At 41.2% G+C, this 24680-nt stretch overlaps 1 protein-coding gene across 2 annotated transcripts; it reads left to right on the forward strand.

The window, feature by feature from the left end:
• The first annotated feature begins 1210 nt into the window (after nt 1–1210).
• On the forward strand, nt 1211–16335 carry LOC124009756 (schwannomin-interacting protein 1-like). Of its 2 annotated transcripts, none has more exons than XM_046321899.1 (7): nt 1211–1289; nt 4122–4234; nt 7272–7404; nt 7659–7862; nt 14032–14155; nt 14444–14537; nt 15067–16335. In XM_046321899.1, the coding sequence occupies exons 1-7, from the start codon at nt 1260–1262 to the stop codon at nt 15116–15118; spliced, it is 750 nt and encodes a 249-aa protein (XP_046177855.1). In that variant the 5' UTR covers nt 1211–1259; the 3' UTR covers nt 15119–16335. The 2 variants fall into 2 exon arrangements, with proteins under 2 accessions (XP_046177855.1, XP_046177856.1); XM_046321900.1 differs by having other exon boundaries at nt 7272–7389.
• The last annotated feature ends 8345 nt before the right edge of the window (nt 16336–24680 follow it).

Below are 24680 nucleotides of genomic sequence, written 5' to 3' on the forward strand. Positions count from 1 at the left end.
GTAAGTGAAACTGAAAGTGAATAAAAAAGGATTAATCTCACTCTCTCTCTTACACTCTTTTGCTTTCCTTCATGTTTGAAGAAATGAAGGAGCACTGCAGTGCTATCTAACTTTAGCTTATGCTTTCAGTACCAGATTAATTCTCTGATCCTTTGATTGGGTAGACAATATGTCAGTTCATAACGTAAGAGCTCTGATAGGTTGGAGGACGTCCTCCGGGAAGTTGTGATAATTACTGTGTAAGTCTATGGAAGGGGGTGAGAACCAAGAGCCTCCTATGTTTTGTATCGAAGTCAATGAACCAAGAGGAGGATGGAAGCTAGCTGTCCTCCAGCTACACCATGGTGCTACCCTACAGAGTGCTGTTGAGGCTACTGTAGACCTTCATTGCAAAACAGTGTGTTTTAATCAATTATTTGGTGACATTAATATATTTAGTAAAGTTTTATCTAAAAAGGATACATTTTTCAATGTTTCACTTTTTTTTCACTGAAGAGGATGGTCCTCCCCTTTCTCCTCTGAGGAGTCTCCACTGGTGAATGTTAGACTTGTCAACATCCTGGTCAGCTCTCCTTTCACTGTTTTGCCTCCAGTGGAACAGATGATACTCCACATTATATAATAGTCTTGCTCTTTGCATAATATCCTGAATATCATTTCAATCTGGTAAATGATGCAGGTTACATTCAGTCTCTCCACCTCTCATTCACTCCCATCCTAATTCTCTATCTATCTCAAAATCTTTCCTTGATTTCTTCCTTCACATTTCTTCATCATCCCGTCTCTCCCTGTCACGCTCCATCAATCATGTTGTTCCCACGGTGGAACGGAGAGACAAGAAGATGGAGATATGAAGAAAAATATAAAGAAACAGATATGGAAAAAAATGGAGGATACAGGGAAAGAGAGAGATGGAGGAGCAGATATATCTGGGAAGCTGCAGCCATGCTAACAGTCACCAGGAGGAGAGTAGTTGAGAGCGCCCTTGTCTTTCCATCAGCTGCGCAGACTCTTCCTCCCTCCCTCCCTCCCTCCCTCCCTCCCTCCCTCCCTCCCTCCCTCCCTCCCTCCCTCCATCCATCCATCCATCTATTCATCCATCCATTCATCCATCCCCCTCCCTCCTTCTCTCCTCCCTCCTCCTCTCCTCCCTCCTCCCTCCTTCTGCGTTTAGCTGTGGTATATGAGTGGTTCTCCTGGGTCTGGCTCACTGCAGTGTAGGGAAGGGTAGCGCTGCTGCCTGTACAATGCGCTGAAGGATGGTGCATCAGGAGAAACGTGTCTACCAGGTGTGTGTTTAGTTCTAGTATAATGTATACCATGTATTCAAATACCATATGTGTTAGGTTAATATAGGTATGTTAGGTCAATGTGTGGGTTATGTGTACGTGTGTGAATTTATCATGTGAGGGCGTGTCCGTGTCCGTGTGTATATTTGACCTGATTGTGTGTGTATTTGAGACTACATACTTTAGCCTGTAAGTTTTGCTGTGCCATCCTGTGTGTGTGTACATTTCTAGTCTGTATGTTTTTTGTTGTTGTGTGCATTTATGCATAGGTGCTGTTTCTCCTAGGTAGGTGTGAACACATTGCACATCGCATGAGAGTTTGTTTAAGAGTAGGTTTATGCCATGCTTTTTACAGTTCAGTAATACATAGCATATACCTAAAACATCATACAGGGTGTGCTGTTTGTTTCATATGTGCTATGTGGTCTAACTACCCAGTAGGACAGTACCTGGCTGTGAGTATAGATGGTCTAACTACCCAGTAGGACAGTACCTGGCTGTGAGTATAGATGGTCTAACTACCCAGTAGGACAGTACCTGGCTGTGAGTATAGATGGTCTAACTACCCAGTAGGACAGTACCTGGCTGTGAGTATAGATGGTCTAACTACCCAGTAGGACAGTACCTGGCTGTGAGTATAGATGGTCTAACTACCCAGTAGGACAGTACCTGGCTGGGAGGATAGATGTTCTAACTACCCAGTAGGACAGTACCTGGCTGTGAGTATAGATGGTCTAACTACCCAATAGTGCAGTACCTGGCTGTGAGTATAGATGGTCTAACTACCCAATAGTGCAGTACCTGGCTGTGAGGATAGATGTTCTAACTACCCAGTAGGACAGTACCTGGCTGTGAGTATAGATGGTCTAACTACCCAATAGTGCAGTACCTGGCTGTGAGTATAGATGGTCTAACTACCCAATAGTGCAGTACCTGGCTGTGAGGATAGATGGTCTAGCTACCCAGTAGGACAGTACCTGGCTGTGAGTATAGATGGTCTAACTACCCAATAGGACAGTACCTGGCTGTGAGTATAGATGGTCTAACTACCCAATAGGACAGTACCTGGCTGTGAGTATAGATTGTCTAACTACCCAGTAGGACAGTATCTGGCACGGTCTCCAGTGCGAAGAGACTAGAGTGGGTGGAATGTTGGTTGCTTCCTCTACAATGGGAGTGTCCGTCTGTGATTTATGACGTTACATCATAGCCCATCTGTGTTCTGTTTGTTTCTATGTTGGTGGATGTGCGTGTTCATGTACGTGTTTGTGCGTGTGTTGTTGTATTTCTGTGTTTGTGAGTGCTTATGTGTGGTATGGGCAATGTATAATACATTTGAGAGGAATATGTATTTGTTGTGATGTGTGTTGGTGTTTGTGTGTTGCGGTTATGTGGGAGTGCATGTGTTGGCACAGTCTACGAGTGGGCAGGAGAAAGTGTGGATAGAGTCTAAATTGGTTTGTGTTTAAATGTGTGTGAGTTAGAGAGAGAGAGAGAGAGAGAGAGAGAGAGAGAGAGAGAGAGAGAGAGAGAGAGAGAGAGAGAGAGAGAGAGAGAGAGAGAGAGAGAGAGAGAGAGAGAGAGAGATACAGCACACAAACCAGTAGGCCTGAGGGATGTGGGCCCAGTAATGGACTCTAAATATGACATTTGTGTGGAAAAACTGGAAAGGAAAATCACGTTTACTGTAACACGATGCATTTTCTTTGGTTCTCTTTCCCTATGGTTGCAGGAGCAGGTCTTTGAGAAGATAGGATATGTATGTCAGCCTAAAAGCTATATGACATAAACAACCTGCCAAGGACAAAATGCGCTTTGGATGTAGTGGGTAGACAGGGAAAAATAGAGAGAGGGGTGGATAATAGAATGAATAGTCAGGAAAGGAGAAGAAAGATGAGATGAAATCAATGCGAGGCGACTGGACGTTTACAGGCCCGTCAAAATCGTACGGATTTGTCGTCCTTTGACATGTCCAGTGGGTATGTGTTGATCCCAGAGATCTCAAATTCCTGATTCTCTGGTGTTGACGGCCATTATTGATGACCTCACAATAGGCAGCCTGTCTACTGAAGGCTATTGATGGCGACCTCGATGAGTGTTTCTTTGTCGCTCCGCCACTCACTGTTGACGACTAGGATACAATAGTGAATAGGAGGGACGTGTGTCTATTTATGTGGCGTGTTTATACAAACACATATGAGTGCACATCTCACCATCTAGAAATAGTCTTTGATCTGTGTGGGGTGAACGTTTGGGATGGATGGAGTATTTTTATACGTTTTATACGTTAAAGTGGGATCCTATTGGTTGTGTATGGTATATTGTGCAATATGTGATGTGTATGCGGTATGTGTATGATATGGTATTTGTGTGATAAGTGTATGTGTGATGCATTCACTTGTGTGTGTGTGTTCCTCCTGGCGTGTGTAGCTCTTTCCCTTCTCTTTGCGGCTCATTGAGTCAACAGTGATTCCACCTCGAGCATGAACTCAGATTCCATTGCCACGCTCTATCCATCCCTTCGTCTCCCATTTCTCCGCACATCTCTTCTCCTTGTGTGCCTGTGTGACCATACTCCAATTCCACATCCCCCTATTGCTTTGCTTTAAGTAGGAGCGTGCGTCATATATTTTCTTTTCCTCTCGTTCTATTTCACTTGGTCCGAATATTTGAATGTCGTCCGATCCTCTTAGTTTGCTGTGCCAATTAAAGAAGCCAATACATGGAAAATCCATCTTTATCATCAGGGTTTTTACTTCAGGTTTATTGTTGTACTGTTTGTGGTATTATATTGGAGTATTGATCTGTTCTACATGGCTCTACCTCCACCAGGCCCAGAGGAATGACAGAGAGTCCATCAGGCAGAAGCTGGCTCTTGGCAGTTTCTATGACGACGAGGAGCCAGTCATCTACAACAGCTGCAGCAAGAACGGCCTTCCCACCCGGTGGGTTATAACAGCATCATTATACAAATGTTGAGAGTCAGTAGTACAGCACCCTTTCCACCACTAGAGGATGTGGTGCTGTACAGCGCAATGAGTATTTAACATACTTTCTAATTGAAGAGAGCTAGGCACAGGTTACAGGTCACAGGTCACAGGATTAGCTTACCCTCTGCCAAACGCAGGCCGGCTTAGATCAGCGTTTCTAGGGAGCGACTCATCCTTGAATAGAGAGTACTCAAATATAAACCATGTGGGATTGGTGAATAGTATGTCTGTCCAACAGGCTGGGTGGAATTACTACCAAATTACACTAAGCAAAAATATAAACTAAGCAAAAATTCCTACATTTTACTGAGTTACAGTACATTTAAGAAAATCAGTCACTTCAAATGAATCCATTAGGCCCTAATCTATGGATTTCACATGACTGGGAATACAGATATGCATCTGTTGGTCACATACGCCCCCCCCCCCCCCCCGTGGAATATTGTCCCACCCCTCTTCAATGGCAGGATGAATATGCTGGATATTAGCGGGAACTGAAACACGCTGTCGTACATGTCAATCCAGAGAATCCTAAACATGCTCAATGGGTGACATTTTTGGTGAGTATGCAGGCAATGGAAGAACTGGGACATTTACAGCTTCCAGGAATTGTGTACAGATCCTTGTGACATCCTTGTGAATTATCATGCTGAAACATGAGGTGATGGCAGGGGATGAATGGCACAACACTGGACCTCAGGATCTCGTCCACGGTATCTCTGTGCATTAAAATTGCCATCGATAAAATGCAATTGTGTTCATTGTCCGTAGCTTATGTCTGCCCATATCATGTTCAGTGTATCTATACCTATCTTAACCACTTAACCACTTCAATTTCCACATGAGCCTAGAGGATAGGGGGAATTTTGGGATCGGGTCTGGGAGCAGTAGATGCTCTCACTTTTAGGAGCCCCATGAAATGAGTCATTTAGGTATTGAAGCAGAGGAAATCCCACAGGGGGAGATAAGAAAGTGCTGGGAGAGAAATGTATAGAGAGAGAGAGAAAGAGGGAAAGCTAGCTACATTGTTTTCTCAGTCTTTCAGCCAGTAACACAAGAGCTTCATTCATTCTTCAGTGCAAAACAAGAGTCACTTACTTAAAATGGCTGAATGGGGAAGCATGCCGTGCTTCTACACCTGCATTGCTTGCTGTTTGGGGTTTTAGGCTGGGTTTCTGTACAGCACTTTGAGATATCAGCTGATGTACGAAGGGCTATATAAATACATTTGATTTGATGCAGACGCAAACACATATACATCACGTGCACGGATTATGTACTTGCACACTGACTTGGAAATACTCATCAGCTCATAGCATAGTGAAATCACTAATGCACACACACACACACACACACACACACACACACACACACACACACACACACACACACACACACACACACACACACACACACACACACACACACACACACACACACACACACACACACACACACACACACACACACACACACACACACACACACACACACACACACACACACACACACACACACACACACATAATGAACTGTCACTTCAAATTACACAAATGTCACAGACTATTATACTGAGCATTCACACATAACCACTAAGCCCACGCACCCAAAAACCGTACAAGAACATATTACACCCACACATGGTAAGTTACCGAAATGCACGAGTATAGAGACAAGGTGAACCAAATCCCTCAGAAACGGTAAGTCTCTCTGACGAGTGAACGTGAGAGCCTACACCTCGCTCTTTTCCTATAAAACTGTTCGGATTTCATTCAAATTAAAGGGGACCGCCCCTTGTCAGTCCATTTCAGGGAAGTGCTTGTCTTTCTGTGGTCCAGCCACTGGAAATAAAGAAGTGTTGGCTTTTGACATCCGTTGCTCCTATTGGATGTTCTGTCACGTGACCCTTAGTGAAGGTCAAAGTACATTGTAAGCTGAAAATTCCAATGTGAACAGGCCTTTGAAGAGTTGGGTGTGGTTCCTCACTTCATGTTTTGTTAGAGCTTGAATGAATGAGGTTCAGTATGAGCTGTTAAGATTACACAAAAGTCTGGCTCACTGAAGGTGAAAGAGAGTAGTTAACTCGTGACTCGTTGTCATCACTGTGGCCAAGAGACTGTCATCACTGTGGCCACAGATGGCTGGTGACACCTTAATTGGGGACGACAGGCTCATAATAATGCCTGGAATAGAGTGACGTGTTTGATACCATTCCATTCAATCCATTCCAGCCATTATTATGAGCCCTCGTCCCCTCACCAGCCTCCTGTGCTGTCAATGTCTCCAATTATTATGTTATGTTGTGCGTTTGGTTGTTTCATTGAACCTTTTGTGGTTGCTTGTTTTATCTATTGAGGAGGGAGCCTTATTGAGCCGGGTTTTGTAACCCTTTACCTGATCTGTTACTTACAACAGTGATGGCATGATGTGAGCAATTGAAACAACACAATGCCCAAACACCCCACATGATCCCTTCTGCCCTCTTTCACTCTCCTGTGCGGATTTGAGATGACTGGGCTGATGTAAAAGCAATAGTTCACCTTTCATGATTTTTTGAAAGCAACTCTCTGGAATGAAATGAAGACCCAGTCTGGTGCCCCCAGATCTAAGATCCTCGAAGGACAGTGAAATGAAGGCATTTTTTCCCCCTCCCCCTTGCACATTTGCTCAATTCATTTCCAAATTGACCACTAGCCACTACCCTTAGGGGCTTTGTGTAGATCTAAAAGGATTGGAAAGTTGAAAGCAATATGGTGAACATTCGACCTAATGTATATATCAGTGGTCCACCTTGAGAATATGAATATACCTACTCATTCATTTCCTATCTCCAGGAAAGGCCTAAGGATATAGGGTTATATGGGTCAGTGTGGAATTTAGCCATTCTCTATCCCTTTTCCTCCTTCTCTCTGTCTGTCGCTCCCTCTTCTCTAAGGTTGTAATTTGATCATACTCTCTCTCTCCCCCCTCCCTCCCTCTCGCTCACCGTCAGTCCTCCAAGTGGTGTGAACCTGCAGGTGTGTTTTGTGAATGACAGCAGCAGTGACAAGGACAGCGATGCCGAGGACAGTAAGACAGAGACCAGCCTGGATACGCCGCTGTCACCCGTGGTACACGCTATAGATGTAAATGTGTGTGTGTGTGTGAGTTTGTGTGTGTTCTCCACATTTGTTCACACAAGCGATACATTTGAACCTAACTTTTTGGGTGAAAAATAAGCATATTGACTGTGGAATGTATGTGTGTGAGCATACTCTCACACCGATGAGTTTGTGTGGATGATGACTTCGAAGTATGTATGTATAGGTGACGTGCGTGATCATACATTACCATCTAGGATTCTGTATATTGACTCTGGTGTGCATGTGTGTTTGTCTAGAGTAAGCAGAGTTCGTCGCTGTCGGACCGGGACACGGGCGAGGAGGACTCGGACCCCCTAGAGGACTGTGGCTTCTGGCGGGTGCAGCGGCGGCTCCAGGAGGAGGCCAGGGTGGCGCTGGCGTTGGCTCGCCCCATGGCTCGCATGCAGGTAGAGGTGGAGAGACAGATCCAGCTCCACCGTCGCTCGCCCGTCGCCGACCTGGTCAGTGTGTGTGTGTGTGTGTGTGTGTGTGTGTGTGTGTGTGTGTGTGTGTGTGTGTGTGTGTGTGTGTGTGTGTGTGTTGTAGACCAGTCAGTTCTGCTAAGTTGACTTGGCTGGAGAGCGAGGAGACTTTGAGGCCATGGTGTGATTGAAGTAACACATTTTACACAGAATTATTCTGGGGACATGCATTACAGCTGCAAGATGGGAGCCAAGTTACATCTTAGATGCAAGGGAATTGTACAAAATGAATAGCATTACATTTCCGTTTACAGTTTGATGTCAAAAGCAGTGGCTGAAAAGCCCTAATGGCGAAGAAGAAAATTGTTCTTTTGAGTCTCAAGATTACATAGTCATTCTGAATTACGTATACATGCACCAAAACAAACGTGGGTTAATATGAAACTCCCACGTGAAAATAATCCCACAATTTTCTATAGAATATTATAGTACACTGTAAAACCCAATGTGCTGTCATTACTCACAACTTTTGAGGAAAACTGTTGCACTTAATAATATGAGTACAGTTACTTAAAGTGATTTTGTAGTCATCATTACTCAAACCAATAGTCACTCTGTATGAGGTCCAGATTTGAGTTGTATCGGCTTGAAAGAATGTAGTAACACCCCCACTAAGCCACGCCTCCTAAATCATTTCCCAGTGTGCCTTGCCTTTTCGAGTGAATTGTAAAGTTACCACCTATGGCTGTATTTGTTAGTGACAGAGACATGGTTTTTGGATTTGTTCATTTTCAGTACTGTGGCCTTCACCAAGTGAATTCCTAGGCGAATGTCATCAATTTAAGGAAACGCTTTATGACAACACATTTTGTATCTCATGAGGCCTTATTTTGAGGCTTAGCGTTACAAGATACAGGTGCCTATAACTCATGGTTCACAGGCCACATCAGGCCTGCAAGTAGGGTTACACAATTCCAGTAACTTTCCAAAAATTCCCAGATTTTCAAAAAAATTCTAGTTGAAAGATTTCCAGGAATCATCCAACTGGGATTTCTGGAAAACCTGGGAAATATACTTGAATTTTGCAACTCTATGTGCATGTCACATTATGCTGGCTTGCATATTGAGGGCGGCAGGGTAGCCTAGTGGTTAGAGCGTTGGACTAGTAACCGGAAGGTTGCAAGTTCAAACCCCTGAGCTGACAAGGTACAAATCTGTCGTTCTGCCCCTGAACAGGCAGTTAACCCACTGTTCCTAGGCCGTCATTGAAAATAAGAATTTGTTCTTAACTTAGTTAAATAAAGGTTAAAAAAAATATTCATGATGACTGCCAGGATTAGGAACAGTGTGAGGAGACTACCAGTATACTACAGTCATGACTGCTAAACACTATGGTGAATAATATAGTATAAAAATATATAATAATATTTTTTCATGTGGGCTGATACAACTTTCAGCTGAACAATGAGAACACTGAGACTTCTGCTACTATGTCATGTTTCCTGGTACAGAGAGTAAAATTCAGCCGCTTCTGCTAGTTCAAGGTTGGATTGTCGGAGTTCCTGAGGCCTTTGAGAACTTGATGACCTGTGTGATCTAAGGCCCTTTGTGTAGCATAAGATTAATCAATCACTCAATGTACATGCAAACACACCAATATTAAAAACAATTCCAAAAAATAAACCTGCAGTAGAGCATGCTGGGGGAAAAAGTGAATTTGTTACCATATTTTTCAAAGAGTTGGTGTGACTTATCAGTTGGTGTAACTTATCAAAAATAAGTTGGTGTAACTTATCTATACATAGTCACTTTATCTCTACCTACAAGCACATATTACATCAATTACCTCGACTAACCTGTACCCCCGCACACTTATCAAATTTTTTACTTAACACTTACTTTTCTTAAAACTGCATTGTTGGTTAAGGGCTTGCAAGTAAGCCTTTCACTGTAATGCTTACCTGTTGTATTCAGCACATTAGACAAATAACATTTGATTTGATTTTGATTTGAGTATTTGAGGAAAAAGTGTAAAAAGTGTATTCTGTAGTAAACTGTAGTATACTGTAGAATAATATACTCTGCACTGTAGTATCTCTTGATCATGTGTAGTACTTACTATAGAATTGTATAGTATACTGTAGAATACTATACTACATACTGCAGCTTCCCTCGATTATGTAGTATTGACTATATGATTTTGTAGTATACTGGAGAATACTATACTACACACTGTAGTATCCTTTGATAATTTGTAGTATATAATTTTTTTGTATACTGTAGAATACTACAGTATTAATGCGCAAAAAAATGTCCACAAAAACACTGCAGTGTCCACAAAAACACAACAGTTTAACTATAGTAATAATACAGAAATTTGAAAGTGCATGTACCCCACCCACAAACACGAGAGTAGATATTACAGTATACTCCAGTAATGTCTGCAAAAACACTACAGTAAATACTACAGTATACTACAGTCATGTCCACAAAAATCTTCTGCAAAACACTACAGCAAATACTATAGTATATAAATATAGTAATACTACAGTATTTATACCATAGTATATTACAGTATTTTTTGATGTGGGCTGATACAACATTCAGTTGAACAAGGAGAACACTGAGACTTCTGCTACTATGTCATGTTCCCTGGTACAGAGAGTGACATTCAGCCGCTTCTGCCATTTCAAGGTTGGATTGTCGGAGTTCCTGTGGCATTTGAGGACTTGGTGACCTGTGTAATCTGAGGCCCAGAGTGATGGAAAAAAAACGTGTACTTCAGAACATTTTCACTTACTGTATGTGTAGGCAATTAAGCAGGTTACTCATATTGTGATTGTAAGCAAAGATATGTAGGACATGGCATCCGGCTTGGGTTCTGCTCCATCCGCAATGTGTGCGTGACTGTGTGTATGTGCAAGAGGCCTGACAGGTAGCCAGGTTGGGACAATGCGTCCATTAGACACAGTTATTTACTGGAATTAAACCGTGCTTTTTTGGAACAAGCAAAAGTGCTTTAGTACCGCTGAGAAATTGGGAGCTACCTTTTGTCCATGTATTTTTTTTTAATTTTCCCCGCCCCAGATATTGTAGTGAATGAGTTGTAAATACAACTATATAGTCATTGTGATCAGGCCAAGGAATTACCCCCCTGACTGGAGTACTACTGCACTGTAGATGTGTGTGTCAGTACCTAAACAAACAATGGTGGGGATATGGGTATTTAACTCACCCAGGTCTAAATAAACTGATCTATGATCAGGATAAATGAAAGGATTGAGTAATTTCATACCTGGCACACACAGGTTGAATCGACTTTGTTTCAATGTGATTTGTCAATGTATTGTGACGTGGAATCAACGTGCAAAATATAAAAAGTAATAACCAGTACTGTTTTCATATCATTTCAACCAGCATTGTTAACATTGAAATTAGGGTAAAACTTCAACGTAAATACATTGACTTAACCTAACTAACATTTTGCTATATCAACTAAACAACTAAACCACACAAACTCACAGAACGGGACCGCCGAGTGCTGAAATAAGTCGCACACAAGCCTAAGATCATCATACGCAATGCCAAGCATCGGCTGGAGTGGTGTAAAGCTCGCCGCCATTGGACTCTGGAGCAGTGGAAACGCGTTCTCTGGATTGATGAATCACGCTTCACCATCTGGCAGTCCGACGGACTAATCTGAGTTTGGCGGATGCCAGGAGAACACTACCTGCCTAAAAGCATAGTGCCAACTGTAAAGTTTGGTGGAGGAGGAATAATGGTCTGGGGCCGTTTTTCATGGTTTTGGCTTGGCCCCTTAGTTGCAGTGAAGGGAAATCTTAACACTACAGCATACAATGACATTCTAGACGATTCTGTGCTTCCAACTTTGTGGCAACAGTTTGGGGAAGGCCCTTTCCTGTTTCCTCATGACAATGCCCCCGTGCACAAAGTGAGAAATGGATTGTTGAGATTGGTGTGGAAGAACTTGACTGGCATGCACTGAGCACTGACCTCAACGAACACCTTCGGGATGAATTGGAACGCCGACTGCGAGCCAGACCTAATTGCCCAACCTCAGTGCCCAACCTCACTAATGCTCTTGTGGCTGAATGGAAGCAAGCCCCTGCAGCAATGTTCCAACATCTAGTGGAAAGCCTTCCCAGAAGAGAGGAGGCTGTTATAGCAGCAAAGGGGGACCAACTCCAAATGAATACCCATGATTTTGGAATGAGATGTTTGACGAGTGTCCACATACTTTTGGTCATGTGTTGTATACTGGGTGGTTGAAATTATATCACAGTTTTTATTTATTTTATTTGACCTTATTTCAATGTTGATTGTAAAATGGTGTGTTTGAATCAACGCCATCAACCTAAAAAAAAGAGGTATATTGAACTAAAATGTGAAGCCACAGTCCAATGATTCCAGCCTGAACAGTAACTCCTACTGGTATAAGAGGGGTAATTCACTTCAGTGAGAACAAGTCTGACATCCAGATGGCTGCCTGTACAGTATGTACCCTGTTCTTTTCAGCTGAGCTATCATGTCAACACATTAAAATATTGATCCGCTTCCATACTGTGTGTAGACTTCCTAAATAACGCTTCTACTTTTCTTGCACAGGCTGTATGCGAAAGTAAATTCAGAGTGAGGTTGGGTTTATGTTGGCTACATTGACATCTGGGTTGCCCAACAAAGGACACCATCACTCCAATGTGTAGAGATGTATACTATCATTCTTCCACGGCTGATTGGAACTTTGGACAGTTAGAAGTAGTTACCATTAGCCCTATAAATAGGATTCCAAATTCATGATATTAATAATAAACTTTACCTTTGGATATTGTCTTTAATCTGCAAGTTATTAATCTGTTTATTCTCCAACTCAACCAAAAATGGAAGTCGGAGAATAGGACTCAATCAAACCAAACTTTATTTGAAGTGAATTTAGAGTTAGATTTGGTGTAGTGCTATTTTTTAACTTGAGGGTTGAGATGCAGATGGGAATCCAACATATCAATCATTCATTTGTGGACAAACTGGATATTGAATTGTGAATGCAACCAAATATCAACATTTGAAGGGGAAGTTATCCTCTGCTTGGATAGTATATATACTGTAGGCTATATTATGAATAACATATATACAACACAATATCCAAAGGTAAGGTTTATTATGAATCATTTGGCATCCAAATGATATAGGGATAATGGTAACTACGTCTAAACTTCCAAAGATCCAATCAACCATTGACGAATGACAGCACACATTAAATAATATAATAATAAATGGTGTCCTTTGGGCAAATCAGATGTCAATGTAGCCTACATAAACCCAATCTCACTCCGAATGTATTTTCACATACAGCTTGTGTAAGAAAAGCTATAGGGATTTCTTTTCAACTACTAAATGTTATTAGGTAGTCTACGCAAATTAGTATGTAATCTGATCAATGTCTGGATGTGTTGCAGTGATAACCCAGCTGACCCCAACACAGTTTGTTTCCAAAGCTAAGCAGCGTACATAGAGCTAGGTGTCTGGATGGTGGACTTGTTCTCTTTGGAGTGCATTACCAGTAGGAGTCACTGTTCAGGCGGGAAACATTGAACTGAGGCGTCTCATTTTATTGCACCTCTTTATTTAGGTTGATAGGACAAAGTTGAAACAATTGACGTTGAGTCAAGCATTCTGTTTTACTATCAAGGTAAAATAAAAACATGTCTAATTAAATATGAAATTCAACATAATTTCAACCACCCCAATATACAGTATATAGGGTAAATATTTTTTACATTTACACATGGAATTTTCAACGCAATTTCAGCACATACATAGTTCTGATGATTATTTGGAAATGACATTGATGTAACAACCTCTTAGTCAGGTTAAATCAAGTTGAAGTTTTACCCTAACAACGCTGGTTGAAATGAGAAGAAAACAGTGCTGGTTGATTACTTTTTTTCAATTCCAATGTATTTCCCAGATTGAGTCCACGTCACAATACGTTGACAAATTACGTTGAAACAAAGTTGATTCAACCAGTGTTGGCCCAGTGGGTTGCGTCTAATAACCCTTACCCCAAATACGCAATCTATAGTGTCCTTATTTCTCTCTTCAACATTAGATCAACATGACTCTGCTGACTGCGACCCCGGTTTCTATTTAACATTGTTCTCACGTTATCCCTGGGTCTCTCTGTGTGCAGCTGCCCCACCTGCCCCACATCAGTGAGGGTCTGATGAAGAGGAGTCTGAGGAGGGGCGACATGAGGGACATGAGCCTGGGCCAGCTCCAGGTCATCACCAACGATCTGCACTCACAAATACAGAGTGAGTACACACAAGCACACAAGCACACACACACACACACACACACACACACACACACACACACACACACACACACACACACACACACACACACACACACACACACACACACACACACACACACACACACACACACACACACACACACACACACACACACACACACACACACACACACTAAACACGTACAGACACAATCTGCCTTCATCACCACCGTCATAACTCTGCTGTTCTGGTGCTGTGAGGATGTTGAGATAAAACAACAACAAAAATGGGATGACGTTGCAGGCCTGAATGAGGAGCTGGTGCAGCTGTTGCTGATGAGAGATGAGCTTCATGTGGAGCAGGACGCCATGCTGGTGGACGTAGAGGACATGACCAGGTGGAGAGCCCCTTTCATACCCAGTACTATGACCACAGAAGCACACACACACATACATGTATTAATATATATATACACACACACACACACACACACACCTGAGCACCGACACCACTAACGCAAATAACAATAGGCCTCTGTTTGTTCTGGAGGTCAAATGGGGCGGCAGGGTAGCCTAGTAGTTAGAGGGTTGGACTAGTAACCGAAAGGTTGCAAGTTCAAATCCCCAAGTTGACAGGGTACAAATATGTTGTGTTCTGCCCCTGAACAGGCAGTTAAACTCACTGTTCCTAGGCTGTCATTGAAAAAAAGAATTTGTTCTTAACTGACTTGCCTAGTTAAAAAAAAATGTTTAAATGCCATGGAATGTCTCAGTTTAAAAATACATTCTGAAATGTCTCAGTTTAAAAAGGCATTCTTCTGAAAACAGGTCACCATTGCATCCTTTCTAAAATGTTTTATCTAAGGAGGACTTTTCCCATGCATTCTTTAACATAACTGTTATTTGTTGTTCTTTTTTTTGTCACAGGCATGCTCAGAGCCAGCAGAGACACATGGCAGAGAAAACCCTCTCCAAATAAAACCCCGGCCACCTGTCGCCATCATCAACCACGTCACATGACAACCACAACCACCACAGAGCAGTGGTCAACAACCCTGGTCCTGGAGACCAATAAGGCATGCAGGCTTTTGTTCCAGCCCAGCACTTTCACAGCTGATTCAACTCATCAATATCTTTTGATGCTTAGTTGATTAGGTGATTCAGGTATGTTAGTACTAGGCTGGACCAAGCCTGGACATGCTTTAGCTCGTTAGGGCTACCGTCCACTACTAGAGGACCCCACCCTCCCGGGAGTCACATAGGGCCCTGAGTTTCAATTGGTCAGGCAAAAGTCCAGTCCCCAATCATAAACCACGTCTCGTAATGACAGCTTGATCACAGAAGATGACTAGAGTTCTGTTTGTTGCCCTGGTCAGCTAGTCGTGTGCTTTGTAGAATACTCAACACACTGCATAGCTATATCTATTGACAACATATTGTAGTTGTTTGTGCCGTTGCTAAGGAATGAGCTCCTAGGCTTCCCAGGATATAAACTGTGCGGCAACTGCACAGCTCTTGTATGAATCATTTAGACACACGTGGATGTAGTACAGCTGTTGTTGCTTAATTCCACCTGCTTTAACATGCTGATGTTCTGAAGATTTACTGGTTGACCCTTGATTTTGCCAAATTTAAAGACAGATTGCATTGACCTTATTTTCTGTCTGCACTATAGGTGAAGTGAAAGCTAAGAGTCTTTTTAGTGTTCTTTGTGGCAGGGTTTAAATAACTAATCTTACTTAACATCCGTGTTCCAAATATTAACATTGGTTTAGTCCAATATTTTTAGGACGCCCCAAACGTCAATCATTCCCTGCTTTGTGACCCTAATGCTAGTCCACAGTAAAATATTATTGACAAAGTAATGATCCCAATGATTAAGAACTAAAGATGTCTGAGCTGACTGATCTTGACACTTGTAAAGCGATAGCTGGTCAGTCTCGGCTGACTAAATACAAATTCTGTGCTGGAGGGAGACTTGGATGCCTCATTGCCTGGTTGTAGATGATGGTCATCGGTGTTCACTATGATTAGTCAATCTTCAGCATTTGGAGAATGTCATTTTCTAGCAGGTCTTTTGCATTTTTTTCTCCATCAGATTATACTAAAACTCATTCAAACGTATTCTGCAGCATTCAGAAATCATACAACGTTTTGTGTACAGATATGAAAATGATAAATAAACGTTTAAGTGTTGTTATTGGTTCACTGGTCGTGGTCAGTCTTGGTAGCTATATGAACCAGATCTAACTCAACAGATGAGACAGGAACAGTTTAAATGAATTAATGAATGGTACAGAAGGTTGCTTGAGGGACCAAAGAAGGCTGCATTTTCCTACATGTACCTCTTAATAAATAAAACACATAAAACATGCAAATACAAACCTCAAAATAAGGTCAAACTTAGGGTAGCGGAAGCCTACTAGTTGTTTTCTTCTATGGATGTCAAAAATCACATAATAAAATGAGGCATTAATGCTATGACAAAGCTTCGCTGAATATAGGCCTGAAAATACAGCAGCAAGTTATTTCTGTGCTAAACAGGTTGCTTCTCCCCTCCTTCCACACCTTGCACCACAAGGCTCCAAACGCTTACTGTATGTAATTCAGTTTTGGCCATAGTGAAAGCCCATACTCAATCATGGATGTGAGAAACTACCTACTGTAGTAGGCCACAACCAAAACATCAGATACAATCAACTCAACTCCAGCCAATGTTAATTCAAGTTCCACTATATCAAAACAGACCCTTTTTTTATATCTCTGGCATCTAGGAAAATTACAGATAGTGAGATTATGTTACCTGAATTACTTTATGTATATTGGCAAGCATTGTTATAGTGCCCGGGAAATGCCTGCCCAAGAAGGTATAAAAACACAGAGGTGAAGCAAGACACACAAAATCATTTGGATAAACCAAGGATAAACATTGCTAATACCATGCTGCCAAACACCAAGCTTTATGCATAACCTACAGTCTTTCTTTTTCTTCTAGCGAAATTGTTATAAAATAGCTTATTTATTTGACTTAGAATAGGTTAGGATAACGGATTTCTAAAAAATCCTTCATGGGAATATTGCAAAAGCTTCTGGAAAAAAATATAGTGCGCATATTTTTGACAAATGTATTTGTATAGAAAGTGTTAGTTTTAAGACTGTTCTATCCTCTTCTTGCACCTGTCAGATTTTGCAGATTGGCTGCTCTTGGTCGCGCTCACTTGTTCTATCTGGCACGGAAACATGTCCAGTCCAGTTGTGACACGTAACGCCCCGATAACCGAGAATTGTGCCACTTCTGCAAAGGCACTTCTTTGGAACACCACCGAGGCGCTCACACAGGTGAGACACTTGACTCTTGAAACTAGCAATCCCGGATCCGGGATCGTAATTATAGCCTCAAGCTCATTACTATAACGCAACGTTAACTATTTCATGAAAATCGCAAATGAAATGAAATAAATATGCTGGCTCTCAAGCTTAGCCTTTTGTTAACAACACTGTCATCTCAGATTTTCAAAATATGCTTTTCAACCATAGCAAAACAAGCATTTGTGTAAGAGTATTGATAGCTAGCATAGCATTAAGCCTAGCATTCAGCGGGCAACATTTTCACAAAAACAAGAAAAGCATTCAAATAAAATAATTTACCTTTGAAGAACTTCGGATGTTTTCAATGAGGAGACTCTCAGTTAGGTAGCAAATGTTCAGTTTTTCCAAAAATATGATTTGTGTAGGAGAAATCACTCCGTTTTGTTCATCACGTTTGGCTAACAAAAAAACCTGAAAATTCAGTCATCAAAACGCCAAACTTTTTTCCAAATTAACTCCATTAACATGGCAAACGTTGTTTAGAATCAATCCTCAAGGTGTTTTTCACATATCTATTCGATGATATATCATTCGTGGAAGTTTGGTTTCTCCTCTGTATCACATGGAAGAATACTTGCAGCTGGAGATTACGCACCAATTTCGACGGAGGACACCAGGCGGACACCTGGTAAATGTAGTTTCTTATGGTCAATCTTCCAATGATATGCCTACAAATACGTCACAATGCTGCAGACACCTTGGGGAAACGACAGAAAGTGCAGGCTCATTCCTGGCGCATTCACAGCCATATAAGGAGACATTGGAAAACAGCGCCTCAAAAATCTGGCTCACTTCCTGTTTGAAGTTTCATCTTGGTTTCGCCTGTAACATCAGTTCTGTGGCACTCACAGATAATATCTTTGCAGTTTTGGAAACGTCAGAGTGTTTTCTTTCCAAAGCTGTCAATTATATGCATAGTCGTGCATCTTTTCGTGACAAAATATTTTGTTTAAAACGGGAACGTTTTTTCAGCCAAAAATGAAATACTGCCCCTAGAGTCTCAAGACACATTTTTCCAACACTGTTGGCTACGATATCGTCTCCATATTAAATTCATATCTGCGGCCTACTGTAACTCAGTAAAACCTTTGAAATTGTTGCATGTTGCCTTTATATTTTTGTTCAGTGTATTTTCACTATTTCGATGATATAATCTTAATCAATTAATCATAGCACGTATTTGGGCTCATTCAGTCGTTTTTACCCTATAAAGTAGAATCCTGTAAAATAATTATGTTAAGTACCATTTATAGTATATTACTAAAACATACATTTAAATGTTTACTGTTGGTGCTTCCTGTTTATTTATGGCTGAATGGGAAAACACTGGTTTAAGATGTCCAAATTCATCATGAATATGTTGAAATAGGCCTAAATTGTGATATTTTAAAGACCAATACATAAAAGTGAATCACTACACACACACACACACACACACACACACACACACACACACACACACACACACACACACACACACACACACACACACACACACACACACACACACACACACACACACACACACACACACACACACACACACACACACACACACACACGTGTTCAGATTACTTGTATTTTGCTAAATTAGTACCATCTACACTGCACAATATTGTATATTGTATTGAAATCATTGGACCTGGGACAATAACTGTGGCTACATGTACCGTTTCCGCTCTTCTAACAGACAAATCTCAATTAATTTGGGTATACCTTGGGTATACTATGTGTCTGCCGATAGATGACATAATAGATGACAACCCGGAGTAGCTATTTATCAAAGTATATCTCTGAGGGAGAATTATTTTGTTAGACGGCAAATATGGAAAAGAAAACACTTTTTGACTGGATAATGTCAATGAATCACCATCTCACATAGGTTTCATTTGAATGATAGCTTAACCCTCAAATCCATGAATTCACGTGAGGCCAGAGACTTGTGGTCTTAAAATGACAGCTATGTTCTAGCATGCTGACCTCACCGCTCAAGTCGTGTGTGCGAGCGTTGCGAATGCTGCCATCTATCCACGGTTTCTGGTTAGCGTAGGTTTTAGTAGTCACAGTGGGTACAACATCTCCTATACACTTCCTGATAAACTCAGTCACAGTCTCTTTGTATTCGTAAATATTATTATCGGAAGCTACCCGGAACATATCCCAGTCCGCATGATCAAAACATCTTGAAGTGTGGATTCTGATGGGTGAGACCAGTGTTGAATAGTCCTTGGCACGGGTACTTCCTGTTTGAGTTTCTGCCTATAGGAAGGGAGGAGCAAAATGGAGTCGTGGTCAGATTTTCCGAAACGAGGGCGGAGGAGGACCTTGTATGCGTCCCGGAAGTTGGTCAACAGTGGTCAAGTGTTTTAGCAGCGTGAGTACTACAGTTGATATGCTGATAGAATTTAGGCAGCCTTTTCCTCAAATTTGCTTTGCTAAAATCCCTAATTACAATAAATGCATGATATATGGTTTCCTTTCTGCATAAAGTCCACTGAAGTTCCTTAAGGGCCACTGAGGTATCGGCTTGAGAGGGGATATACATGGCCGTGACTATAACTAAAGAAAATTATCTTGGGAGATAATACAGCTGGCATTTGATTGTGAGCTATTCTAGGTCATGTGAACAAAAGGACTTGATTTCCTGTATGTTATCACAATTACACCATGAGTTGCTAATCATAAAACATACATCCCCGCCCTTCTTCTTCCCGGAGAAAAGTTTATTCCTGTCGGCGCGATGAACTAAGAATCCAGATGGCTGGACTGACGAAACACGAAACAGAGTATGTTTACAATCCCTGATGTCTCTCTGGAAAGAAACCCTTGCCCTGAGTTTGTCAACTTTATTATCCAGTGACTGAACATTAGCGAGTAATATACTCGGAAGCGGTGGGTGTTGTGCGCGCCTCCTAAGTCAGACAAGAAGATTGCTCCGAGTACCTGTCCATCACCAGCTTTGTTTTTGGTCGGCTGTATGTAACACACAACATTTTCTGGGCTAACAATGTAAGAAATAATACATAAAAAAACAAATATACTGTAAAGTTTCCCAAGAACTAGAAGTGAGGCAGCCCTGTCTGTCAGTGCCATCTTACTCACCATATATTAAATGTCAAAGTAATTCAATATTTTAGTTTGATGATAGTAAATGTAGCACACTCACACATTTTTACAGCAATGACATCTATTTCTTCCTACTTTAACCATTGAGAGAGTTAAAAAATGCTCCTAAGCACAATTAAATTAACCAGGCACTCTTGCGGCCTGGTCTCATAGACTAGATGTAACATAGTAAAAGTAAACCTGGGACACTCAAATTAGTATGATATGTTACATTTGGTATGGTTACATAAGACAGATGGTTACTTCAGGAAAAAATGAAAGGAGGGTGGTTTGTTGGGGTGGACGTAGAACGCAAACATCTAGTAGGTTGCATGTTTGAAACTCATCACGGGTAACTTTGCATCTCCTTACTACTTTTTAGCTACTTTGCAACTACTTAGCATGTTAGCTAACCATTCCCCTAACCTTAACCCTTTAGCACCATTCCCCTAACCCTAAACGTAACCCTTTAACCTAACTCCTAAACTTAACCCTAACCATAACCCACGTTAGCACTAGCCACCTAGCTAACATTAGCAACAACAAATTGGAATTCTAAAACTCTAAATCATACATTTAGCAAATTCCTAACATATTGTACATTTTTTCAACTCGTAACATATTGTACGAATTGCAATTCGTAATGTGATGGAACATTTTATGTTGGGGCTTTTCTATTCACCAATTTCTGTGTTCATGCAAGTGACTGACTGAGCAAATCATCACTATCAGTATCTGCAATTTGGCAGTACACCCAGACCCTTGTTTTGAGAATGAAAGATATCTCAGTTTCAAGGTCTCAGCTTAGAGAAAGGAAGCCTCGTGAGGTATTGGTCTGTCACATGCATGACCCAGTATTGGTCGGTCACATGAATGAAGCAGATGTTAATGATGAATTAATGATGAATAAGCTAAATCATGAAAATATGACTTGTCTGCATTATATAAGATGACTAATGGGACTGCCCCGTTAGAGCTCCTGACAGACATTCACTATGATGCATCAAGTTTGTTGGAACCTCTCCAGTGTGCTGACAATAAACAATGATTAATTTAAGGTTGACTTTGAGTGTCCCTGTGTAATAATTTCCACAACAGTAACATATCATACAAATTGTAATTCGTAACACTATCATACAAATGGTAATTTGTAACATATCATACGAAATGGATGATGGACATCCACAAATGAATACATACCATACGAAACATAAATGGTCATGCTAAACGGAGTGTCTTAGATTTACATACAGAATGATATGAAATGCTCTCCAAAGGGTCTGTGCAGAAGGCTCAACGTTTGACATCCCTACTGCTAGGCCTGCTATGCTATATTTTGGGGGTGGTATAGGTTTTGACTGAGCACAGCCAAGTTGCTGCACACACACCTCACACTGGACTTTGTTAAATCTCGAGAAGCGTGCGAATGCTATGCAGCTAACAACGCTGACACCTGTTTGCTGTAAACAATGGTAGATTTTTGCATTCGGCTTGAGTTCACAAATGGCCTAATGTTAGGCCCTAGGCCTATGTTGGTCCCGTTATTGGAATAGCCTACTAGCTACAAGGGGCCACAGAGGACAAGTGATAATGTGGCAATAAGTTATTCTTAGGGTAGCCTAATAAATGTCTTACGTCAATGAATTCAAACAGGTGTGAATTCATAATGATTATGTAGACGAGGAATGACATGTCCATTTAAGGGCATTGTTGGATGTCTTAGAAATAAGGACCTGGGTCCAGGTAGGGCAGATGATGGGTACGAGGACAACGCTGGCACTTTGGACTGCATCATAAGTGAAGGGGTGCGGTTGGTAATCTATTGAGTGGAGTTGAGAGTGTTGGCGAGTACAAAGCAGTGTATAGTTCCTGGAGGTTTTATTACAATTCCTAATGATTGGCCATGTACAGTTCAGAAGCCATCACAGAAACACAAGTCCTCCTCGTCATTCAATGGAATTGTAGGCCTATTACTGACACCTAGTGGCAGGTGCACAGTACTGTAAAAAGAGCAAAACTAGCCCAACAATTCTTTTTTTTGCATCTCCTCTCCAAGCTACTGCATTTCCACTGCTTGATACATCTTTTTACCCCCCTATTATTAATCAGCATAAACATGATACCACCATTTTTAAGTTGTCAGTGTTTATTATGATTTTAGTGGCAAAGCATAATTTTAAAAAGAAAATATGAGGTAAACTCCCAGCAGAGCTCCAAGTCCAATGGATATATCCTCTGGCGTGTTGATGTCCTCTGTAGGCTATATATTCATAGCCAGAAAAATTTAGCAGTGCAATTATTAGAGGTGTAGGGAGGCCTTACCTTAAATTGAGGAGCTCTAGCACATTTTTCAGTTAAGTGCCTGCACCTGCTGTCCTCTCAAATCTACATTTTTCATTGGGCAGTTAAGTTCCTGCAAGAACCCCCAAGAACTAAAGAGGATCCTCTGTAAACCCCACCTCCTATGGTGTTCTTGGAAGAACCTTTTGGGGGCATTTTCCAGTGCCAAGAACCTTAAGGTTCTTCATGAAACTTTAAGGATCTTAGAATAAGCCTTGGTGAACCTCAAATTTGTAGAGTGTAGGCTACAGACAGGAGTTTCTTCTAGTTCTAATTAGCTGATATCCCACCTGTGCTCAACGATTGGTCTATGCATGGATTTTGTATTTTAATTTCATGTTTGTAATTCCGTTTACTTATTTCAGTGGGTCTGCGAAGCCACCAAACTTGAAATTCAGATTGCAAGCTAAGGGCCTGGTTTTTCAAAGTGTTCTGTCTGGATTTCACCTATCGCAAATCATTGACTTGAATGGGAACTACCGTTCTATTCATTCTATTTCTATGCATTTAATTTCTATGCATTTAGTCCTATACGATAGGCTAAATCCAGATAGATAACTTGGATAACTCGGCCCCATTCAAGTCAGAAATGGAGCTTCAGCAAAAACCTCAGTGGTGGGTTATTACCCTGCTGACAATTACTATACTCTATGATTGTAATCAGTCTGTTCCCTGTGGTTATAGTTAGCAAGATGCCAGTCAGGCCAAATCTGTCAAATAGTGCTCACAGCCAACTAGCGCCAAGGTTGCCAAAATGCGCTGGAATTTAGATTTACGTCTTTCTGAAAACTTTTATTTGGTCCTCATTTTTTTTGTTGGTGTGTCCAGAATGGCCTTGATTTCAACATGCACAGACTTAGATTTTTGGTCTGGTACGGACCCGATCTGAACTAATAATATACATCTATGTTTCACACGTTTAGACAGCACAGTACATCACAGTACAGTGGAGCAGAGTACAGTACATTAAAGTACACAGTACAGTACAGAAAAGTAGAGTACAGTAGAGTAATATACAGTGCAATACAGTAGTTCATACTAGAGTACAGCAAAATAAAGAATAGTGTACTGTAATCTACCTTACTTTACTCTAATGTACACTACTGAACTAAACTGTACTGTACTGTACTCTACTGAATTAACCTATACTGCACTTTACTCTACTGTACTGTAATTTACTATACTCTACTGAATAAAACTTGACTGTTCTGTACCATAACATACTGTACCGTATTGTACTGTACTCCTCTGTGTTCTACTGTACTAAACTGTGCTATAAGGTACTGTGATGTTCAAACTTGTGAAACATAGCCTACATATCTATGATTCGTTCAGATTTGGATCTGGTCTGCACTGACCACATTTTTTAATTGTTTGGGGGTGGAGCTATTTAGAATAATACTCTGCATGCTTTGCAAGTGTTTTTATTATTAACATTTTGGCCATTCAGCAGACCCTCTTATCCTGTGTGACTTGCAGTCAGTGCATTCAACTAAGGTAGATAAACAACAACATACAGTGCCTTCAGAAAGTACTCATACCCCTTGACTTATTCCACATACGTATTCACACCTCTGAGTCAGTACATGTTAGAATCACGTTTGGCAGCGATAACAGCTGTGAGTCAAACTGGGTAAGTCTGTAAAAGCTTTGCACACCTGGATGGTACAATACTTGCCCATTATTATTTTCAAAATTCTTTCAAGCTCTGTTAAATTGGTGGTTGA

The sequence above is a fragment of the Oncorhynchus gorbuscha genome, linkage group LG22 (assembly GCF_021184085.1).
Source record: "Oncorhynchus gorbuscha isolate QuinsamMale2020 ecotype Even-year linkage group LG22, OgorEven_v1.0, whole genome shotgun sequence".
NCBI lineage: Eukaryota > Metazoa > Chordata > Actinopteri > Salmoniformes > Salmonidae > Oncorhynchus > Oncorhynchus gorbuscha.

Excerpts from the sequence above, each read along its gene's own strand:
- LOC124009756 (XM_046321899.1), top strand. The coding sequence starts at position 1,260 with ATGGTGCATCAGGAGAAACGTGTCTACCAG. Across the intron at positions 14,156-14,443 it reads TCTGCACTCACAAATACAGA|GCCTGAATGAGGAGCTGGTG; the intron begins GTGAGTACACAC and ends ATGACGTTGCAG. Across the intron at positions 14,538-15,066 it reads GACGTAGAGGACATGACCAG|GCATGCTCAGAGCCAGCAGA; the intron begins GTGGAGAGCCCC and ends TTTTTGTCACAG.